Source organism: Augochlora pura, chromosome 10, assembly GCF_028453695.1.
Source record: "Augochlora pura isolate Apur16 chromosome 10, APUR_v2.2.1, whole genome shotgun sequence".
NCBI classification, from domain to species: domain Eukaryota; kingdom Metazoa; phylum Arthropoda; class Insecta; order Hymenoptera; family Halictidae; genus Augochlora; species Augochlora pura.
In genome coordinates this window covers 6,646,874-6,663,180 of record NC_135781.1, presented here as the reverse complement: position 1 = coordinate 6,663,180, position 16,307 = coordinate 6,646,874, and the positions used below count along the sequence as shown (strand labels likewise).

The 16,307-nt window shown below is 34.5% G+C and overlaps 3 protein-coding genes across 4 annotated transcripts; 2 read left to right on the top strand and 1 right to left on the bottom strand.

Moving 5' to 3' along the window:
- The first annotated feature begins 185 nt into the window (after positions 1-185).
- On the top strand, positions 186-2,994 carry LOC144476228 (FAST kinase domain-containing protein 5, mitochondrial). The gene is made up of 7 exons (XM_078192910.1): positions 186-1,484; positions 1,562-1,726; positions 1,806-1,964; positions 2,038-2,266; positions 2,331-2,408; positions 2,481-2,771; positions 2,856-2,994. The coding sequence occupies exons 1-7, from the start codon at positions 475-477 to the stop codon at positions 2,958-2,960; spliced, it is 2,037 nt and encodes a 678-aa protein (XP_078049036.1). The 5' UTR covers positions 186-474; the 3' UTR covers positions 2,961-2,994.
- Positions 2,995-3,026: 32 nt separating this feature from the next.
- On the bottom strand, positions 3,027-5,166 carry LOC144476229 (mitochondrial ornithine transporter 1). 2 transcript variants are annotated; one of them, XM_078192912.1, is made up of 6 exons: positions 4,769-5,133; positions 4,147-4,383; positions 3,915-4,081; positions 3,562-3,834; positions 3,245-3,469; positions 3,027-3,151 (listed from the first exon to the last, which is right to left on the bottom strand). In XM_078192912.1, exons 1-5 carry the CDS (start codon positions 4,851-4,853, stop codon positions 3,293-3,295), a joined length of 939 nt encoding a protein of 312 aa, XP_078049038.1. In that variant the 5' UTR covers positions 4,854-5,133; the 3' UTR covers positions 3,027-3,151; positions 3,245-3,292. The 2 variants fall into 2 exon arrangements, with proteins under 2 accessions (XP_078049038.1, XP_078049037.1); XM_078192911.1 differs by lacking the exon at positions 3,027-3,151 and having other exon boundaries at positions 3,247-3,469; positions 4,769-4,944; positions 5,037-5,166.
- Positions 5,167-6,789: 1,623 nt separating this feature from the next.
- Positions 6,790-15,511, top strand: Hmt4-20 (Histone methyltransferase 4-20). The gene is made up of 9 exons (XM_078193230.1): positions 6,790-7,054; positions 7,823-8,056; positions 8,132-8,297; positions 8,387-8,557; positions 8,632-8,760; positions 8,850-9,039; positions 9,117-9,528; positions 9,599-11,398; positions 11,802-15,511. The coding sequence occupies exons 2-9, from the start codon at positions 7,842-7,844 to the stop codon at positions 12,193-12,195; spliced, it is 3,477 nt and encodes a 1,158-aa protein (XP_078049356.1). The 5' UTR covers positions 6,790-7,054; positions 7,823-7,841; the 3' UTR covers positions 12,196-15,511.
- The last annotated feature ends 796 nt before the right edge of the window (positions 15,512-16,307 follow it).

Sequence of the window (16,307 nt, the reverse complement as noted above, 5' to 3'; positions counted from 1 at the left end):
ATTCTTTAATTAACTTCATTTGATTTAATTACTTTAATGTACATAGTTACAATTTTGATGATCCCAATTTTATCAAAATTTATTATTAGTGCAAAACATTACAAATTACTATGTGGTGCGTTTGCCATGCAACATATTTCTCATTGGTCCATTTTTCGACGAGTGAGATCGTGCCTACATTTATTTATTATTATTTATTGTATTGTTTAACAATTGTTTAATTATAACGACCTACTTATTATTTAATCGACTCATTTAAACTCGAATTTTGAAAGATAAATTTCTTTCAAGTTGCTAAATTCTGTTTATCTTCTATGTACATATGTACTAACAGTTCTAGGTTATGATACGCTCTTGAAAGAGTCACGTGTTTAATGTTTTTCTCTCTCTACTTTTAGTTCTGTGTCGGAATACGTTCAAAAAAATAAAAGAAACTAAATGTTAAAAACTGCAGCAGTTTAATTGATCCAAAAAATGAGTATTATTGTAAAAAGAATTTTGAATTGCAGACGTGACTGCATGCGTATCTTATTCAATGTAAAAGAATATAATCAATCGAACCATGTGTCGTGCTGCAGCAATGAATTGAATACAAGAACATTCGTTGCATTTCAACAATTCCCAGAGGACTATAAAAAATGTTTTATGCACCAAAAATACGTGACTGTCTCACTTAATGAAGAGACCACCGAATTCCAAACATCTAAAGATCGTTCATTGCTTGAACATAGTCAAATGCATTCTCTTCTACAAAATTCATTTTATTACAGCAATACTATTGTCCCCACCATTAAATCGACATTCTTTGTCACTGAAGAAGAAATCAAGAAATTAATTGATATGGATTGGTCGACTGAAACACCAGACAATTGTATAAATGCTTTAAAGAAAATAACTTACTATCATTTAAACGGTTCGACTCTAGAATTGAGAACATATGATTATATTTTTAAAAATCTTACTAGTAAACTGCCTGCATTAAATGATAAACAAATCCAGTTGTTGATGCAATATTTAATTGTAATAACCAGCAGGATTGAAGATATGACACCTTATCATTCATTTACAACAGCCTTGGATAAGGAATGTTTGAAACGATTTTTTTGTTCAGGTGTTAATCAGATATTATATACATTAGATGCACTTTACCAATTACGTATGTATAATGCTGCATATATGTGGCGTGGATTACGAAAGTTGGGATCAAAACTTCAAAAATTAAATGGGAAAAAAATGGTTCAATTTCTATTTTATTTGAGTATGTGTCATACTCCTGATATACATATGTATGAAGTAGAATATCAGCTGTTAGAAAATATAAAAGATCTTACAGCTGATGAAATAGGCATTGCTTGTAGAGGCTTCTTTTTGTCAAAAAGGAAAATTCAAAACCGAGAATTAATAGAAGCAATGTTCAAATTAGTTATAAACCATGTACACAATATGCATGATATTGCCATGACATCATTTATGAAACAAATAAGGTAAAAAAAGATGTACTTCTTTATAATAAATCGCTTTGTTTTTTCGAATTCATTAAAATGTACATATATGTTTTTAGATACAGTGACAACTGCTTTTTTAAAGAATCAGTTCAAGAATTCTTCAGAAAGTTACAATCAAAAGTAGTAAATATAGAATCATCATTTACCTTAACACATATCGCTCATACAATGGGTGCTACACGTGTGTATGATCCCATCATAATGGAGCATATTATTCAAAGGTAACTCATATTCAATGAAAAACAATAGTATTGGTGTTATGTCAATTTTTAAGAATCATGATATTGGCATTTAATTCAGATTACAGGAAGATTTTTCATCAGCAAGATTAAAAGATATTGAAAGGATTATATATGCTGTCTGTACAATTGTTCCTCATACTGATAATCATATTTATAACAAGTTTTTAAATTTATTATTATCATCATATAAAACTACTAGAGCAAAAGAAATTTCACAGTGAGTTCTTATCGGATACTACAATTAAAAAATACTATTAAAAAATATTAACTTATTCTACAACTCATTACAGCTATCCACAAACTTTTATTCGTTGTGTTGCATATTTCATGCATAGAAAAATCTTTTCAGAAGAACTAATTAGATATGTGCTAAATCCTGAGTTTGTGAAAAACTCATATAATAGCAACATGAAACTATTGACAAACGAGTACTTATTTCTTCATTGTACAGTTCAAATAGAATTACCACATTATACAGGTCCACTGCTAAGCAAAGATATTCATAATTGTTTAATAAAGGTACGATTAATATTACTAAAAAGTTCATTTTAATAAATGTGAGGATTGACAGTTATCTTTTTAGAAGTTCTGCTGTAAGTCAGAGTTACGTGGAAGATTGCCTTTCGTAAGATTTCGAACAGAAGTTATACACTCATGCAAGGTATATTCATTAACAAAACATATCAAAAACAATTTTAAGACAATAAATATTGACTGTTTAAATGCTTAATAGGAACTATTGGGAGAAAATGTACACATTGATTATCTTCTACCACATTATTATTTCCCAGATGTAGTTTTGGGTTTTGATGAACAAAACAAGTTGATACCAATTTCATCAATTTTATCAGAAATGCCAGAAGGATCGATTAAATATGTGCCCAAAAAGCATTTGCAAACAATGAAATGGAAAGTTTTAGTTATATTAAATGAGAATTCTGAAATATACAATTATAATAAATATATAGGTCAAATATATACTAGATTGAGGCAACTCCAAACTATTGGATATACACCAATTCCAGTAATGATACCATGTTTTTTAAATTGATAGTTAATTTGAAATCCAAATTTTACGCATTTTTAAATGAAATGTAAATTTTTGCAGGTAACTAGAACGATTTGGGATACCCTCAATACTGATGATAAAAGATTTTCTTATCTGAAAAAACTAATTTACGAACAAGAACCTACTGATTATTTGAATGAATGAATTCCACAACATGTAGTCAGAAAGGAAAATATAAAAATAATGATTTACTTTTTGTTTATTTCCCAGTGACCATGATGTTTTGAACAAAATAGGAAAATATATATATAATTTCATATTGTGACATTTTAGTAATATGTAATAAATTTTTTTCTTCTATTAGTGTAATTTTTTCCAAATACTGAACGACTTTTCTATAATTTATTATATTGCTTAGATTGACATGAAAACATTAATATAATATTTACATATGTATATATATATATATATATAGTTAATAAACAAACCCATTTTTCCGTTCATGTACTTTAAAATCTGTACAACTTTGACCATAGTTAGTCGACGTAACTGTGCATAAATTTTTTGCTATATTCATAAGTAACGAACAACGTCGCCGTCGCTGGTACTGTCCTTATTAATGTTGGTTTCAAGCCATTGTACAATGAAGAAACACCTTCGCTCTTGACTATATTCTGCAATACTACTAGTGCTGGTTCTTTTAAATTTTTGACCTTCGAACATAGTTTGAATTTTAATTTAAAACGTAGCGCTCGTTGGGTATATATGTATACTTATGTATACATTAATGGCAGATAAGACTAACCTGTATTCTACTTTTAACTACGTCTGCTGGAAAAATTACAAGCCATAGGATAGAACCACCAACGGCACCAGCAATCATGGTTTTTTGCCAACCGATATCGTCTCGAGTTTCATGTGGTTTTTTGAGTAATTCTCTAGTGATTTCATAACCTCCAAAAAAAAAGAAATATCCAGGCATTTCACGTGCTATAGTTGACGATAAGCCAGTGAATAAGCCTCGTATGCCTTGTTCCTTAATGACTTGGTTTGTCAGTGCCCACGAGCTAACTCGTTTCTAAAAATTGATCATTTTAATTAGCGATAACATAATCGTTCTGTCATATTGCAATTTAATTTATCCATGCTTTAAATTACCCTAACGAAACCATTCAGCTTGTTAGTTTCTTTTTCCATTTCTGCCATCGCTTGCAATTTACATTTTATTAGCTCTGTTGGGCACAACGTTAACGAAGAGAAAAAAGCAGCGAAAAACCCGGCCGAAGCGTTATGTATAGACGTTAGGTCTTCTACCTTCTTCACACCTACATAAAAATATTTGTGCAAACTAAAAACAGTAAACCCGGTTATGCGAAGACAATGATTTTACCTAGTACATTCGCAATAACTTTTTGACATCCTCCATATGCTGCAAATAGAACTGAATTTTCTGCAACATTTGCAACGACTGCAGGCACAGTTCCTGCATATAAACCACGCATTATTCCATCCATTTTCAATGTCTGTACAAAACAATTGACCATTCCATTGTACATGGAAGGAAATGTTTGCATTTTTACCTTAACAGTATCTAATGGTTGTCCAACATATACAAGTGCTACCCCACCTTGAAATGATAAATAAAAAATATATAAAAATAGAATATTCGTATTTCTTTGGCCATAAACGTAGAATAATGATTACTATACAGCAGAAAAATGATCGAATTATAGTCGAAAATTTTAAGCAAATTTCAAGATTTCTATATGAGTTGATTATCAAAAAGACCTTAAAAGAATGAGCACAGTTTATCCCACTTTTTGTTCATTAAATATCAAATGTCTACATTTATATAAAATGACGAAATAAAGCCTAATCTTAAGTTAACAAGAGAATAGTAGATTCAATTTAAGTTTATTGATTATTTAATACGCGTCGATACTGTTTCAAACATTGTTTACGAGTGAAAAAAATGAACAAGGAGATTTAAATTTATTGAGAGGTATTTTTACCAAGTGATCCAGCAACAAAATCAATTAAGCCATCTTTCATGCTTTTTAAACGTTGATTCCCATCGTTAGTTAATTCGACTGTCATTGTTATTATATTAGTAATCGATTTTTAGCTTTTAGAAAGGATAATAGGTTAGCACGTGGTTTCACTGTAACTGTGTCCTATCTACTGCTCCCTATCCGATAAGAAAAGAGAAGGAAAGTTCATTTGTTGAATATACAAATCTGTGGTACTCAGAAACTTCAGCTTTATAAATTTTTTATTTACACAATGATATTCACGACACAGATTTCTGTATACATGTGTACATATCTTTTGTAAAAAGCGCACGCGCGTTTCAATTATGTACAGCTTACAGCAATGTCTCTGGAACATCACACTTTATAACCTCTCCGACATTGTACATTATTTATCCCCACCATTTCATTGCGCATTCAACCCTGCGCCGATGTTTAAGAAAAAGAAGAAACAATGACCGGGAAAAACAAAATCAACGAAATCGTATATGTAGCTGTAGAAGTGACATATACACAATAAAAATTAGAAGTAATTGAGTCAAATGTAATAGCGGAACAGTAACAAAATATCTGTGTGAAGTATAAGCGGAAACTGATTTTTCTTTATCTACAACTCAAAAATTGAAAATTATGAATTATGTTACTGTGTGGTAGCAAATCTCATCTCTATCCTTCCTTGTCTCTATCAATGGGGACGGCACTTTCGCAACTGTATATGTATTGCTAACCAATCATTGCAAAGATAATATATATATTTCTAACCTCTCTGGTGTCGCATTATGTTGCCCGAATTGCGAGCAATCGCAATGCGTTGACGAGACAAGGCACATGATTGCCTGTATGTCATTGATAAAACGAAGAATAATTCATCGATCGGTAACAGTTCAAGTATGATAACAGATAACGATTAATGTAGAAATCATAGTTCATGTATTCGTTGATATTAACTTTTCAATTTATTTAAGACTTCTTTCGAATCAACAATATCAGCTGCTTCGCTTAACTGATAAGTCGCTCTTACGATAATACATAGAATTTTTCTCTTCTCCTTTGTTATCTGTTTTCGAATTCATTATTATTTGAATAAGTTTCCGAAACTGAATACTTCAGAAGTGATGAAGGAAATCGATTTATTGAAACGTTTGTATTTTTTCGTTTAAAAATTTGTTTACCCTTTTTTTCATATCAACGTCTGCAATATTAAAATTTAAGCAACGATGCAAATGTAATGAAATTACAATCATATATAAAAAAATAAAACGAAAATTGACAGATATCTTGGTCATCTTCATTGAAATTATTTTCGTTTTTTCTTTTTTTTTATATTATGTGTACCGAGATAAGCTATTAACAATTGAAAATAGAATATAAGATTATTAATGATTAATAGCAATTAAGTAAAGTAAGTAAGTATATTAGTGATTGGATAGATGGTCGAGTTAGTTATTTATTACATAAATATTTGGGTGTACGACTTAGAAACTAACAACTAATAATCAAAAATTAATATTTTTAATCAAAGATCTTCAACTAATTTCATCAATCCATTAAAACAATTGTGATCTTATGAGATTCATACTATGCTCGTAATCTTGGGTATTCATTAATCAATCAAATTAAAAATACTAATCGATTAATGCCCGACTCTGTTACGGAGAGAACTGAAATATCAAAACGGTTGTCATGGAAACGCAGTGTTACATCTTTCAAATTTCAGGTTACCAAATTAATGTCTCCGATAACTTCAGCTCGATTCTGACAAGGGTCAGAAAGAAATGTTCACTGAAAATGTATATTGCACCAAGCGTGCAACTCGTATCCATGCACAGAGCAATGTAATTTCGTAAACAAGCCGCTCGTGAATCGTTCCGAAGAAATTCGGAACCGTCAAAGCTTTAGAGTAATTCAGGCAGCTTGGTAAAGTCAGAAATGTTACTAGACCGATGTGTTCAAGACATATATATGTATGACGTTCGCGACATTCTGTAGTTCCAAAACATGGATTTTCTCGCTTACGTTCACGACTAAATGGTTATCGTTTCCGAATTTGTTTTGACGAAGCGTGCGTCGAGTTTCGTTCGAGTTACGAGAAGATCGCAGCGATTCAGTTACAATGATCAGTTCCTTTACAGCACGAAAATAGGGAAAGTGTGCGTGCCTATAGTAGAACTGCCATGATAGATCCGAACGCGTCTTCGTCTTATTCGAAAAAAGTCCGAGATTGCTAGCAAAATGCGTGTTTTTTATTGTCAGGAGAGTTTCTTTAAGGTAAGTGCGCTTCCAGGATCGAGATGGTATATTTTGGTCGTTCTCAGGTTCATTGGGAAGAAGGAAAATTCTCTCGATAAATTGGAGCGCAGCGTGCCTCTAGGAGCGCTCTGGCTCGTCTGCGCCATTAGAGTTCCGAGCATGATCTCCAGATATTCGTGTTATATTGCTAAAATAACACCTAACACCGACAAACCGCTTTTGCGGTCCTGCACATGCTTTATCCCTCGATTATTTAACGTTTCCGCGATTCGCAAACAAATTCACCAATATGATTGATGCGTCGGTATTCCGAGATTTTTAACAGTGCATTCTTTACCAAAGGATATATTTTTCTCCATCGCTTTCGCCTGTTTCACCCCAAGTTTCATATATTTACTCTGGACATGTTATACTTTAAAGCATCAGCATTTAAACCTCAAATCAGTGCACTATTTCATGATGATCTTCCTGTTTCTCTGCTTAAATGTATCTTGTGTCAGTGATCTTTTCATGATTTGTCATATTTGCACTTATTTTGCCCAGTTAAAGTGTCATTTTCAAATGAACTAGCAATGACTATAAATTAGCATTTGTATTGTATGATAAAGGTAATTTCATTTAAATGTTTTTTATAGTGAATATACTACATTTAATGTCAATGAAGTTTTGTTACTTGTCATGAAGAAATGCAATATATTTTGTTTGTATAAATAAGTAGTACAGTATCTTTATGACAGAATTTAAAGTTTCTTTAGAAAGAAACTAAAATGTGTGTTTTTTCTTCAGTAACAGTACAGATTACAGAATGGTGGTGGATTGCTTGTCCATTCAAGGCTCAGCAGCTATAGTACGGAAGCAGGAGCGAAGATTGGGTGGGTCAGTAGGTGCCAAAATGCAACCTAACAATGTTGGTAGTTGCGGTGGCATGACGCCCAAAGAACTCTCTGACAATGACGACCTAGCAACTTCTCTCGTGTTAGATCCTTATTTAGGATTTACTACCCATAAAATGAATATTAGGTAAATATCCGACAACAACATAGGAAACAGTTAATTCCATTTGATTATTTATAAAATTATTATTTAATTATGAAGATACAGGCCACTGAAAGCAAATAAAGAAGAACTTAAAAAAATTATCTGTGAATTCATTCAAACGCAAAATTATGAGAAAACATATAAGAAGCTAATGGGTGGTGACTGGGGTGCACGGCTTCCACATACAAAATCTAAACAGCAACAGATCAATTTGGAGAAGCATGTGAGTCACAACTGCAAAAAGGAATGTTCGAATTAGCTTTTTATAATTTCACTGTTACCAATCATTTTCTTTTTTCTTTTTTTGTGTAGATTTACCGATATTTAAGAGTTTTCGACAAGGATTCCGGATTTGCAATAGAACCATGTTATAGATATTCATTAGAGGGTCAAAAAGGTGCCAAAATTTGTGCAACCCGAAAATGGTTGAAACATGACAAAATATCTTGTTTAGTTGGTTGTATTGCTGAACTCAGTGAAAAGGTTTGTTTACTAGCAACAATAGAAAGTATTGAGGGGAATAGAAATATCTGTTTACTGGTGAAATGATGTTCCAGGAGGAAGCAGCATTACTTCATCCAGGGAAGAACGATTTTTCTGTAATGTTTAGCTGCCGGAAGAATTGTGCACAGCTGTGGTTAGGTCCAGCAGCATATATTAATCATGATTGCAGGGCTAACTGCAAGGTTAATAAGATTGTCCAGTTTACTTCTTTTCACACCACCATTTTCATTTTCATCTTAATTATTCATTTTATGTATTTTCTACGAAATAGTTTGTGGCCACAGGAAGAGATACAGCTTGTGTTAAAGTACTTCGTGACATCGAAGTGGGTGAAGAAATAACGTGTTTCTATGGAGAAGACTTCTTCGGGGATGGTAACTGTTATTGCGAGTGTGAGACTTGCGAAAGGAGAGGAACTGGAGCTTTTGAGAAGCAAAAGCCTGGTGAAGAGCTCTCCTCTGGTATACTTTGAAGTTGATTTATGCTTAGGTGATATGTTTTCGTCTTTGCATCGTTAATAAATGATAAACTGTTACAGGATATCGTCTAAGAGAAACAGACAATCGCATTAATCGTACGAAGCATAGGCAGCAACCATTAAATCGCAATAAACAACAAGCGGACACAGCGTTGACTGAAAGGAACGCTGTGCTTGTTGGCAATGCAGCGGTAGCGCCGCAGAGTCTCAGCATGAAGGAGCTACGGAGGAAGGGTTTGACAAAATACGATGCAGAATTGTTGATTGCGCAAGGTTGTCGGTTTTCTGACATTGCCCAGCAGCAGCCCAACATAAATAATGGAGAGAACGTGTTACAAGCGTCTCGCCCACATCCAACCGCCATCACCAATTCCGTGACGAGGAACCTACGAAATAAGCAACTTAGTAAATTTGACAATAACAACGGTCATCAAAACAATGTCAAAAATAATCAGACCCTCAGGGCCTCCAGGTGAGGCTCAATAATTTTTTAATATCCAAATAAATATAACGTCAATTTCTAATTTGTATTTCATTCGTAGGCTACACAAGAGAACGGAAACCAAAAAGACCAGAGTTTCGGAAAAAGCTAGATCTCCTTTGAATGGTTCCATAGCGAAAAACATTGAAATAGCAGATATCAGTCATCGCAAAGAGGATTCCGATAGAGTGGAAGTAACCGACGAAGTTGTATACTCCAGACTTCATAAAACGCATTCGGAAAACACTTTAAACGAAGAGATACACAATATTTGCCATGTTCAGTCTCCGCACCATGACATAATAGAACAGTCGACTTGTTCTGAGATACAGAAAGAGTGTCCACCTGCACTTTTGAAAGATAATCGAGAATTGGATAGCGAATCGTTAAACGAGAAAGAAACTCGCGACATAGAAGTTAACTCTAATTCAATAGGTAATGTTAATGCTTCCGATTCTAGAAAAGATCATTATAGTACAAATACCTGTGATTCAGTTCATGTAAGTTCCATACCCGAAACTCGTTTAGATCATTTAGACGTGGCTAGTAACAAAGAATTAATTCCACAAGACAAGTATCAGTCTAGGACCTGTCATTATAGTTTATCGCCAACTGAAAACTTCGAGAATACGAACAGTGTGTCTATGCCGGCAATAAAGTCTGACAATTGTATTCGAAATCTTCTAGAATTTGAAGAACAACAAGATTCCAATGAAAACAAAGTAGATAATTACGAACTTACGAAGAAAAATGATTTTTGTGAGGTCGTAGAACAGATGTCTCCGATACTCGTGAAATCACCTAAAAACGAGGTCATTGAAAACGATAGGAATATTTCGGCACTGTTCGGCTCTCAAAACTCCATCAGGGAACATAAAAAAACCGATGCCATAAATTCGGCTACGTTGATAAAGTGTTTGGTGCAGAATCAATCCGAAAAATTCAATACATTTATTTCTGAGCCCATTAAATTCTCGATGAAGGACGAGCATAGCGAAACAAATTTTGTCGAAGACAACTTGAGTATAGAAAATAACGTAGAGAAAAATGTCGAATGTCATGGTGCAGTCTTGACTCATCAGAACGATTTATTACTTAAGAACGATGTGTACATAGTAAACGTTGATAATTCGGAAATGAACATCGAAAAATCGAATATCATTGAAACCTGTGCAACGGATATGGATTCTCGGACGCAATTATGTAATGAAAATATTTCAGACTTTGGTGTAACAGCGTCTAACAACTACATTAACTCTACCAGCCACAATCTCTTAGAAGATAGTCAGAATTTTCTTTTAAAGCAATCGATGCAACAACACGATATGTCAAACGGTACATCGAGATCACATAAGAATAGGAAAAAATTGTTCAGCGACAAAAGATCCGTTTCGACCGGGTCGAAAGAAGAATCTGAGACTTTGGGTGAGCACAAAACAGGTGACATGATCACATCCGTCTCGAAGACTCGAAGCAAAGTGATGAAGACCAAGAATCGCTTGACAAGAAATCAAAAAAGGGATCGACAGAAGATGGCTAGTGCCGATATCGGCGTGGCCGATGACGACTCGGGTATTCAAGGCGATATTTATGAATTTAGTGAAAAGGAGAGCAACCTGGAGGACATTAGAATACCATCAATAATGCGACGAACGAAGCAAGAGACTACTCGCCAAGCATCCGTGCTTACGTCGCATTTACAGGAGATGCAATACAATGATGAATGCAATAAAGCCGAGCCTCCAGTATTAGTTCCGCAGGAACCATGGCCGCCTGCGAGTTGCAATCAAAATCAGTTTGCAGATTCAGATGGCAGCAGTCAGTCGAGAGAAAATTCAGTCGACGGTGAAAGTCTGAAAAGGTGAATGTTGTATATTTACCTTCTTTGTAATTCATTTTTGAAGCAACATAAACCGTTTCATATCCTTGCTTTCATTGGCTAGCGATATGCAACCTAAAATAAAGAGAGGTAAATTTAAATTATACAAACAACACCAATGACCTTCAAATCCTGAAAATCTTGAGCGAAACTTTTGTTTCCAAATAAATATGAATATTGAATTATTCAAAATTGACACCAGCTAATGAGAGTGAAGAAAAAGTAGTAATAAATGCAATCAGGATGGATATCAATTAGTTAGGATTTGTCTCAAATAGGATAACTTTCACACAAAACTTGAAGCTTGGACTCTTTCACCAACTTCTTAGAGTTGAAAGGCTGACTTCTGCTTGAAAATTAAATTTTAATATTCGGTTTATTGCAGATTATCAACCTACAACAACGAAAATGCACGAAAGCCGACCAGCTTGACAGAATGCCAGTGGCAGGCGACTACCACGAATTGTCAAGTTTGTCCAACCACACCGGAGAGAACCGGTCGATTAAAGCTAACTTTGCGTATGAAGCGTTCGCCGGTTTTGGAGGACATCGTGGAATCTGGGACGAGTCTCAGTGAGGATAGTTATGAGCCTGAATACGAAGTATTACGTGTTGAGGGTGTGGAGCGAAGCAGACGTAAGAAGAAGCATAAAACCCGAGATCGTGAGAGACGGCATAAGAAACGCGAATTGAATCTGGACCCACCGCCACCTCCAATGAAAAGGTTGCGCCTGATATTCGGCAACGAGACGCATACCATTGACTTCCCGCACTCTTAACAGCTATAAATAGGAATTCGTTTTTGGTTCCGTTCTGAATAAACTATAAACACAAATTTAGACGTGAGGAAGCAGGCCTCCTTGTCCTGTTACGTAAATTTCTAGAGGTTCCATGAAAGTAGAAACAACTCTTAAGCGAAAAACATGAGTTACTCTATAAATGAAAAATTTAGAAGCGTTATCAGACTTTGCGTTCTTCTTGTATATTTGTCGTCTGAATTTGCCCTCGCCTCTTGTTATTCTAACAACGAATGCTTACAAGGCCTAGCGTAGTCCTTTGTTTCACGGAGATTAAAAGGGGGTGACGCGTTCGAATCAATCTCGCGGAAAAGGAAAAAGTGGGAAATTTTCATGCGGTTTTCGTTCATTCGTTCACACTATAACGAAACTGAGTGTATCTCGTATTACCCACGGCGGTAACTTTGTTTTTGTATTAATTATTCTGTACATATAATTTTGATACAAGAGACAGGCTCGACGATCTACGGTCTTTCACTATCGTTTTATCCTTCGACACCGATACACGGTTATTTCGTCGGATTTTCTTTTCTTTTTTTACGAGTATTTATGTATCGTGCGCTAAAAATTCACGCGTGTAGGATAACGAACGAATTTGAACATAGACGATCATCCCTCATCTTGCTGTTGAAAGCTGGCATGGGGGTGTGCACCGGCGGTTTGAGTTGCATCTGAGCACTGTTTTGGTAGATAAACAACAAAAAAAAAGAGGACAAAGGAGGAAGATCCATACTCTTATACTATGTATAAAAATAGATATTATTATAATAATTGAAATAATAATGATAATAATTAAATAATTAATTTAGCTAATACTAGGTAGCACACATTAATTGCTGTTTTCAGATTGCGTGATCGATATCATGAAAAACATTGTACATAATGCTTATACATATACGTATAGACATATACATACGTACATATAGATATATATGGATATATATGTGTGTATATATACATATACATATATATGTGTATATATATATGCGCGCATAAGTTTGCGTGTACACGTGTTCTGTTTTACCCATGGATACATGCACACGTATGTACGTGTATACGTGAAATGATTCATTACTGTATTCTGTATATCGATGTATTACAATGCCTTGCTGCAGGTGAACGTGAAAAAAAAGCAAACAAAGACGCACGTTAATATGTCATTGTATATCGGAATACACCGTTTACGAATATAGTAACGAAATAAGAATAATAACAACAACAACAATAATAATAATTAATAACACTAAGAGAATTTCATTTAGCGAGGCAGGAGAGAGGGAGAAGAAGAGAGAGAGAGATTTAAAAAGGAAATCAATTGCAACATGCAATGGAAAAATAAGAAATGGTAAAGTGGGAGAGAAAGGAGGAGGAAAGGAAGAACGAGTAGATTATGTCATTAACATCTTTTCTCGCGTCGAACTCGAGGAACGTGATTTCTTTTACGTTGAACCGTTTGCTTTATGTGTAGTAAAACAGATGCGTCGTTTCGATCGTGAAACGGTTTTTTTAATGGTTGAGTGTTAAAGCTCGATTATGATTAGAAGAGTCACGTGGTTTTCGAGCATTCAGATCTGAAAACGTTTCTCGGTCAAAAGCAACTTTTGTATACGTTATATATGTATATATATATTAGTTTCTCTCTTTCTTAGTTCTTTTTTCCAGACAGATGCAAAACAATTATACGGTGTACATTTTAAACATTTCATACACACTTTCCCTTTCCCTATTCGTTCTACAAAGATTCGCGCGTTCCACGCTAGAACTGCCATAGTGATTACAAGTACCCGGAATTTTATGTCAAATAAATATTTTATGTTTCAGTAACAAGAAGCAGGAGGTTGACTTTCACTTCTGTAAAACAGTTATTACGAAGTTTAAAAAGTGTATGACATTCAGAAAACTGCAAAATTGAAAAATTTCTTAGTTAGGAGGAGGTGGCGGAACAATTAAATGTTTAAACAAGAGTTACACGAAATATTTAAAAGTAATGTAGACTGCGGATCTTTATGCATTTATGAGATCGACAATATAGAATATTAAGAAGTGTGTATACGAATTATAATTAGCGGTGTATTATGTTAAAAATTGTCTAGTCAGCAAAAGGAAGATTCTCTTGCTCTATCTTTTAATAAATAATCTATGAAAATGTAAATTGTGCACAAAGATTGCACAGGAATATTTCGAATGCTGTTTTGCATTTCATCCATCCATAAACGCATAAGTCTGCGGTCTAGAAATAATTGTTAAATAAATTAATTTCTTTCTGCCCGTACCGGGCGAATTGACCGAAGATAAGATAGACGAACTTTTATGGGAACAAAAAACTAACAAGTGTGGCTGTGGAACAGTTCTAGCGTTTAATGCAAACCTTAATGATAGTCGTAAGAGTATTGTAAACGGGGAACTTATTATTTATTATGCATGATTCATCGTTCGATTTGTTTACTGATGCTATGGTAGAAATTTGTTCGGCTGTAATAGCGATTCGTACTGTTTGTAGTATCTACAACATTTTATACTTGTGCAACAACACTTCGAAAGATTCGAATTGACTTCTCCGTATCTTGGTGCGACTTTTCAACTTTTCCGCTCGGTGCATCAATAATGCACTTGCAAAATCTCTACAATTCTCACGATATTTTTATGAAACTTTTACCGAAAAATCGACCAATGTGAAATTCTTCGAATCTTTTAAGAAGTGTGTGTACAACTCACGATATACAATGATTAACCATTTGAGAGACATAAATTCGACGACACTACAATTTCCAATTTCAAACACAGAGTTTCAACTTGTTCAACCATAATCCTCAAATTAATTTATGAAACTGATGGTAAACTGTCCAAATTCATCACATTTCTAATTTTTTCGAACCCGGCCAATTTCTTACGGCATAAATTTATAGTTAATGTGTTAATAAATAGAAAAAGAATTATCGTCATCTAGAAACTATATTCGCAAATGCGTGCGGAGGTGAACACATTTTCAAGATTACTAAAAAATTGTCAAAGTTTATGTCTCGTTCGTTCGCACAGTATATATATTACCTTTCGTACGATTGGGCCACGGTTCTCAGCATCATCGCATTATTAAAATTTAACGAGGCTTTCATTTCTCTTGGCATTCTACGGAGCCTACAAGAAAGCAGATTCCAGTCAACGGAGATCTGTATTTGCAGAAAGATCCGCGGTCCACCAATGTTACATTTCTATCAAGCGAAACACAATCGCGGCAGCGTAATCGTGTCAAGGACTGCTGTACATTTCTATTAAATATATGTGTATATCTTTTTCTCTATTTCGTCCTGTGTTTGTGTCAACAAGATGTATACTCTCGACGACGATGACGACGACGATGACGATGAAAGCGAGAAGTTTGGTTGAAAAAGAAGGGAGGACGGACCAGGCGGAAAAAAATCAGTATTAGATCAGTTCATCGAAATATTTGAAGGCAAGCAAGACTTGATGTTTACGAGACTCGAGCTCCAAATTTTCACATCTGATCAAACGAGTCCATGGCGATCATTCCTCCACCGTGCAATAGAGCATTTAAATAACATTTAAGAGCGTTCCGTAATTTAACTTAATCATTATATACAAATAGGATGTAATTTTCCTTAAATAGTATGTCCGTTAATCGATCTATAACATTCTGTAAAGTTTGTGATAAACAAAAGGACAAAAAAAAAACCACGAAAAAGAAGCTATTGTATTATTCGACTCGACTGTTCTCGTTCCGACGTAGCGCCGTCGTAGCTGCCAAGTTTCTTCTCGAATGGGTCTATCGAGGAAACAGCTCGAATTCATGTATTGTACATTCAGATTTGCGTAACGACGGTTCATGCCCGCCGGAGAAGAAATGGCGAATACCTCCTGCCCCCCCCCCCCCCCCCCCCCCCCCCCCCCCAGTAATTCGACATTTTGCGAAATCATTTCCAGAAAAAAATTGTCCGAGTTTCCGTTGTTTCTGCGTGTGTGTAAAACATGTTCACCAGATTTGTAACATTTGCCATTAGATCGTTCAACGAGTTCCTGCGACACGCTTTCCTACGATTTTAAGTTTTTCAAATTACTTGTTAACGTTTGATTCTTTA

Coding starts and splice junctions, on each gene's coding strand:
- LOC144476228 (XM_078192910.1), top strand. CDS start 475: ATGAGTATTATTGTAAAAAGAATTTTGAATTGCAGACGTGACTGCATG. Junction 2,267..2,330: donor TTCATAATTGTTTAATAAAG/GTACGATTAATA, acceptor TTATCTTTTTAG/AAGTTCTGCTGTAAGTCAGA. Junction 2,772..2,855: donor TTGGATATACACCAATTCCA/GTAATGATACCA, acceptor AAATTTTTGCAG/GTAACTAGAACGATTTGGGA.
- LOC144476229 (XM_078192911.1), bottom strand. CDS start 4,853: ATGACAGTCGAATTAACTAACGATGGGAATCAACGTTTAAAAAGCATG. Junction 3,835..3,914: donor AGCTGAATGGTTTCGTTAGG/GTAATTTAAAGC, acceptor ATCAATTTTTAG/AAACGAGTTAGCTCGTGGGC. Junction 3,470..3,561: donor TAGTTAAAAGTAGAATACAG/GTTAGTCTTATC, acceptor CTATGTTCGAAG/GTCAAAAATTTAAAAGAACC.
- Hmt4-20 (XM_078193230.1), top strand. CDS start 7,842: ATGGTGGTGGATTGCTTGTCCATTCAAGGCTCAGCAGCTATAGTACGG. Junction 8,057..8,131: donor ACCCATAAAATGAATATTAG/GTAAATATCCGA, acceptor TTAATTATGAAG/ATACAGGCCACTGAAAGCAA. Junction 8,558..8,631: donor TTGCTGAACTCAGTGAAAAG/GTTTGTTTACTA, acceptor ATGATGTTCCAG/GAGGAAGCAGCATTACTTCA.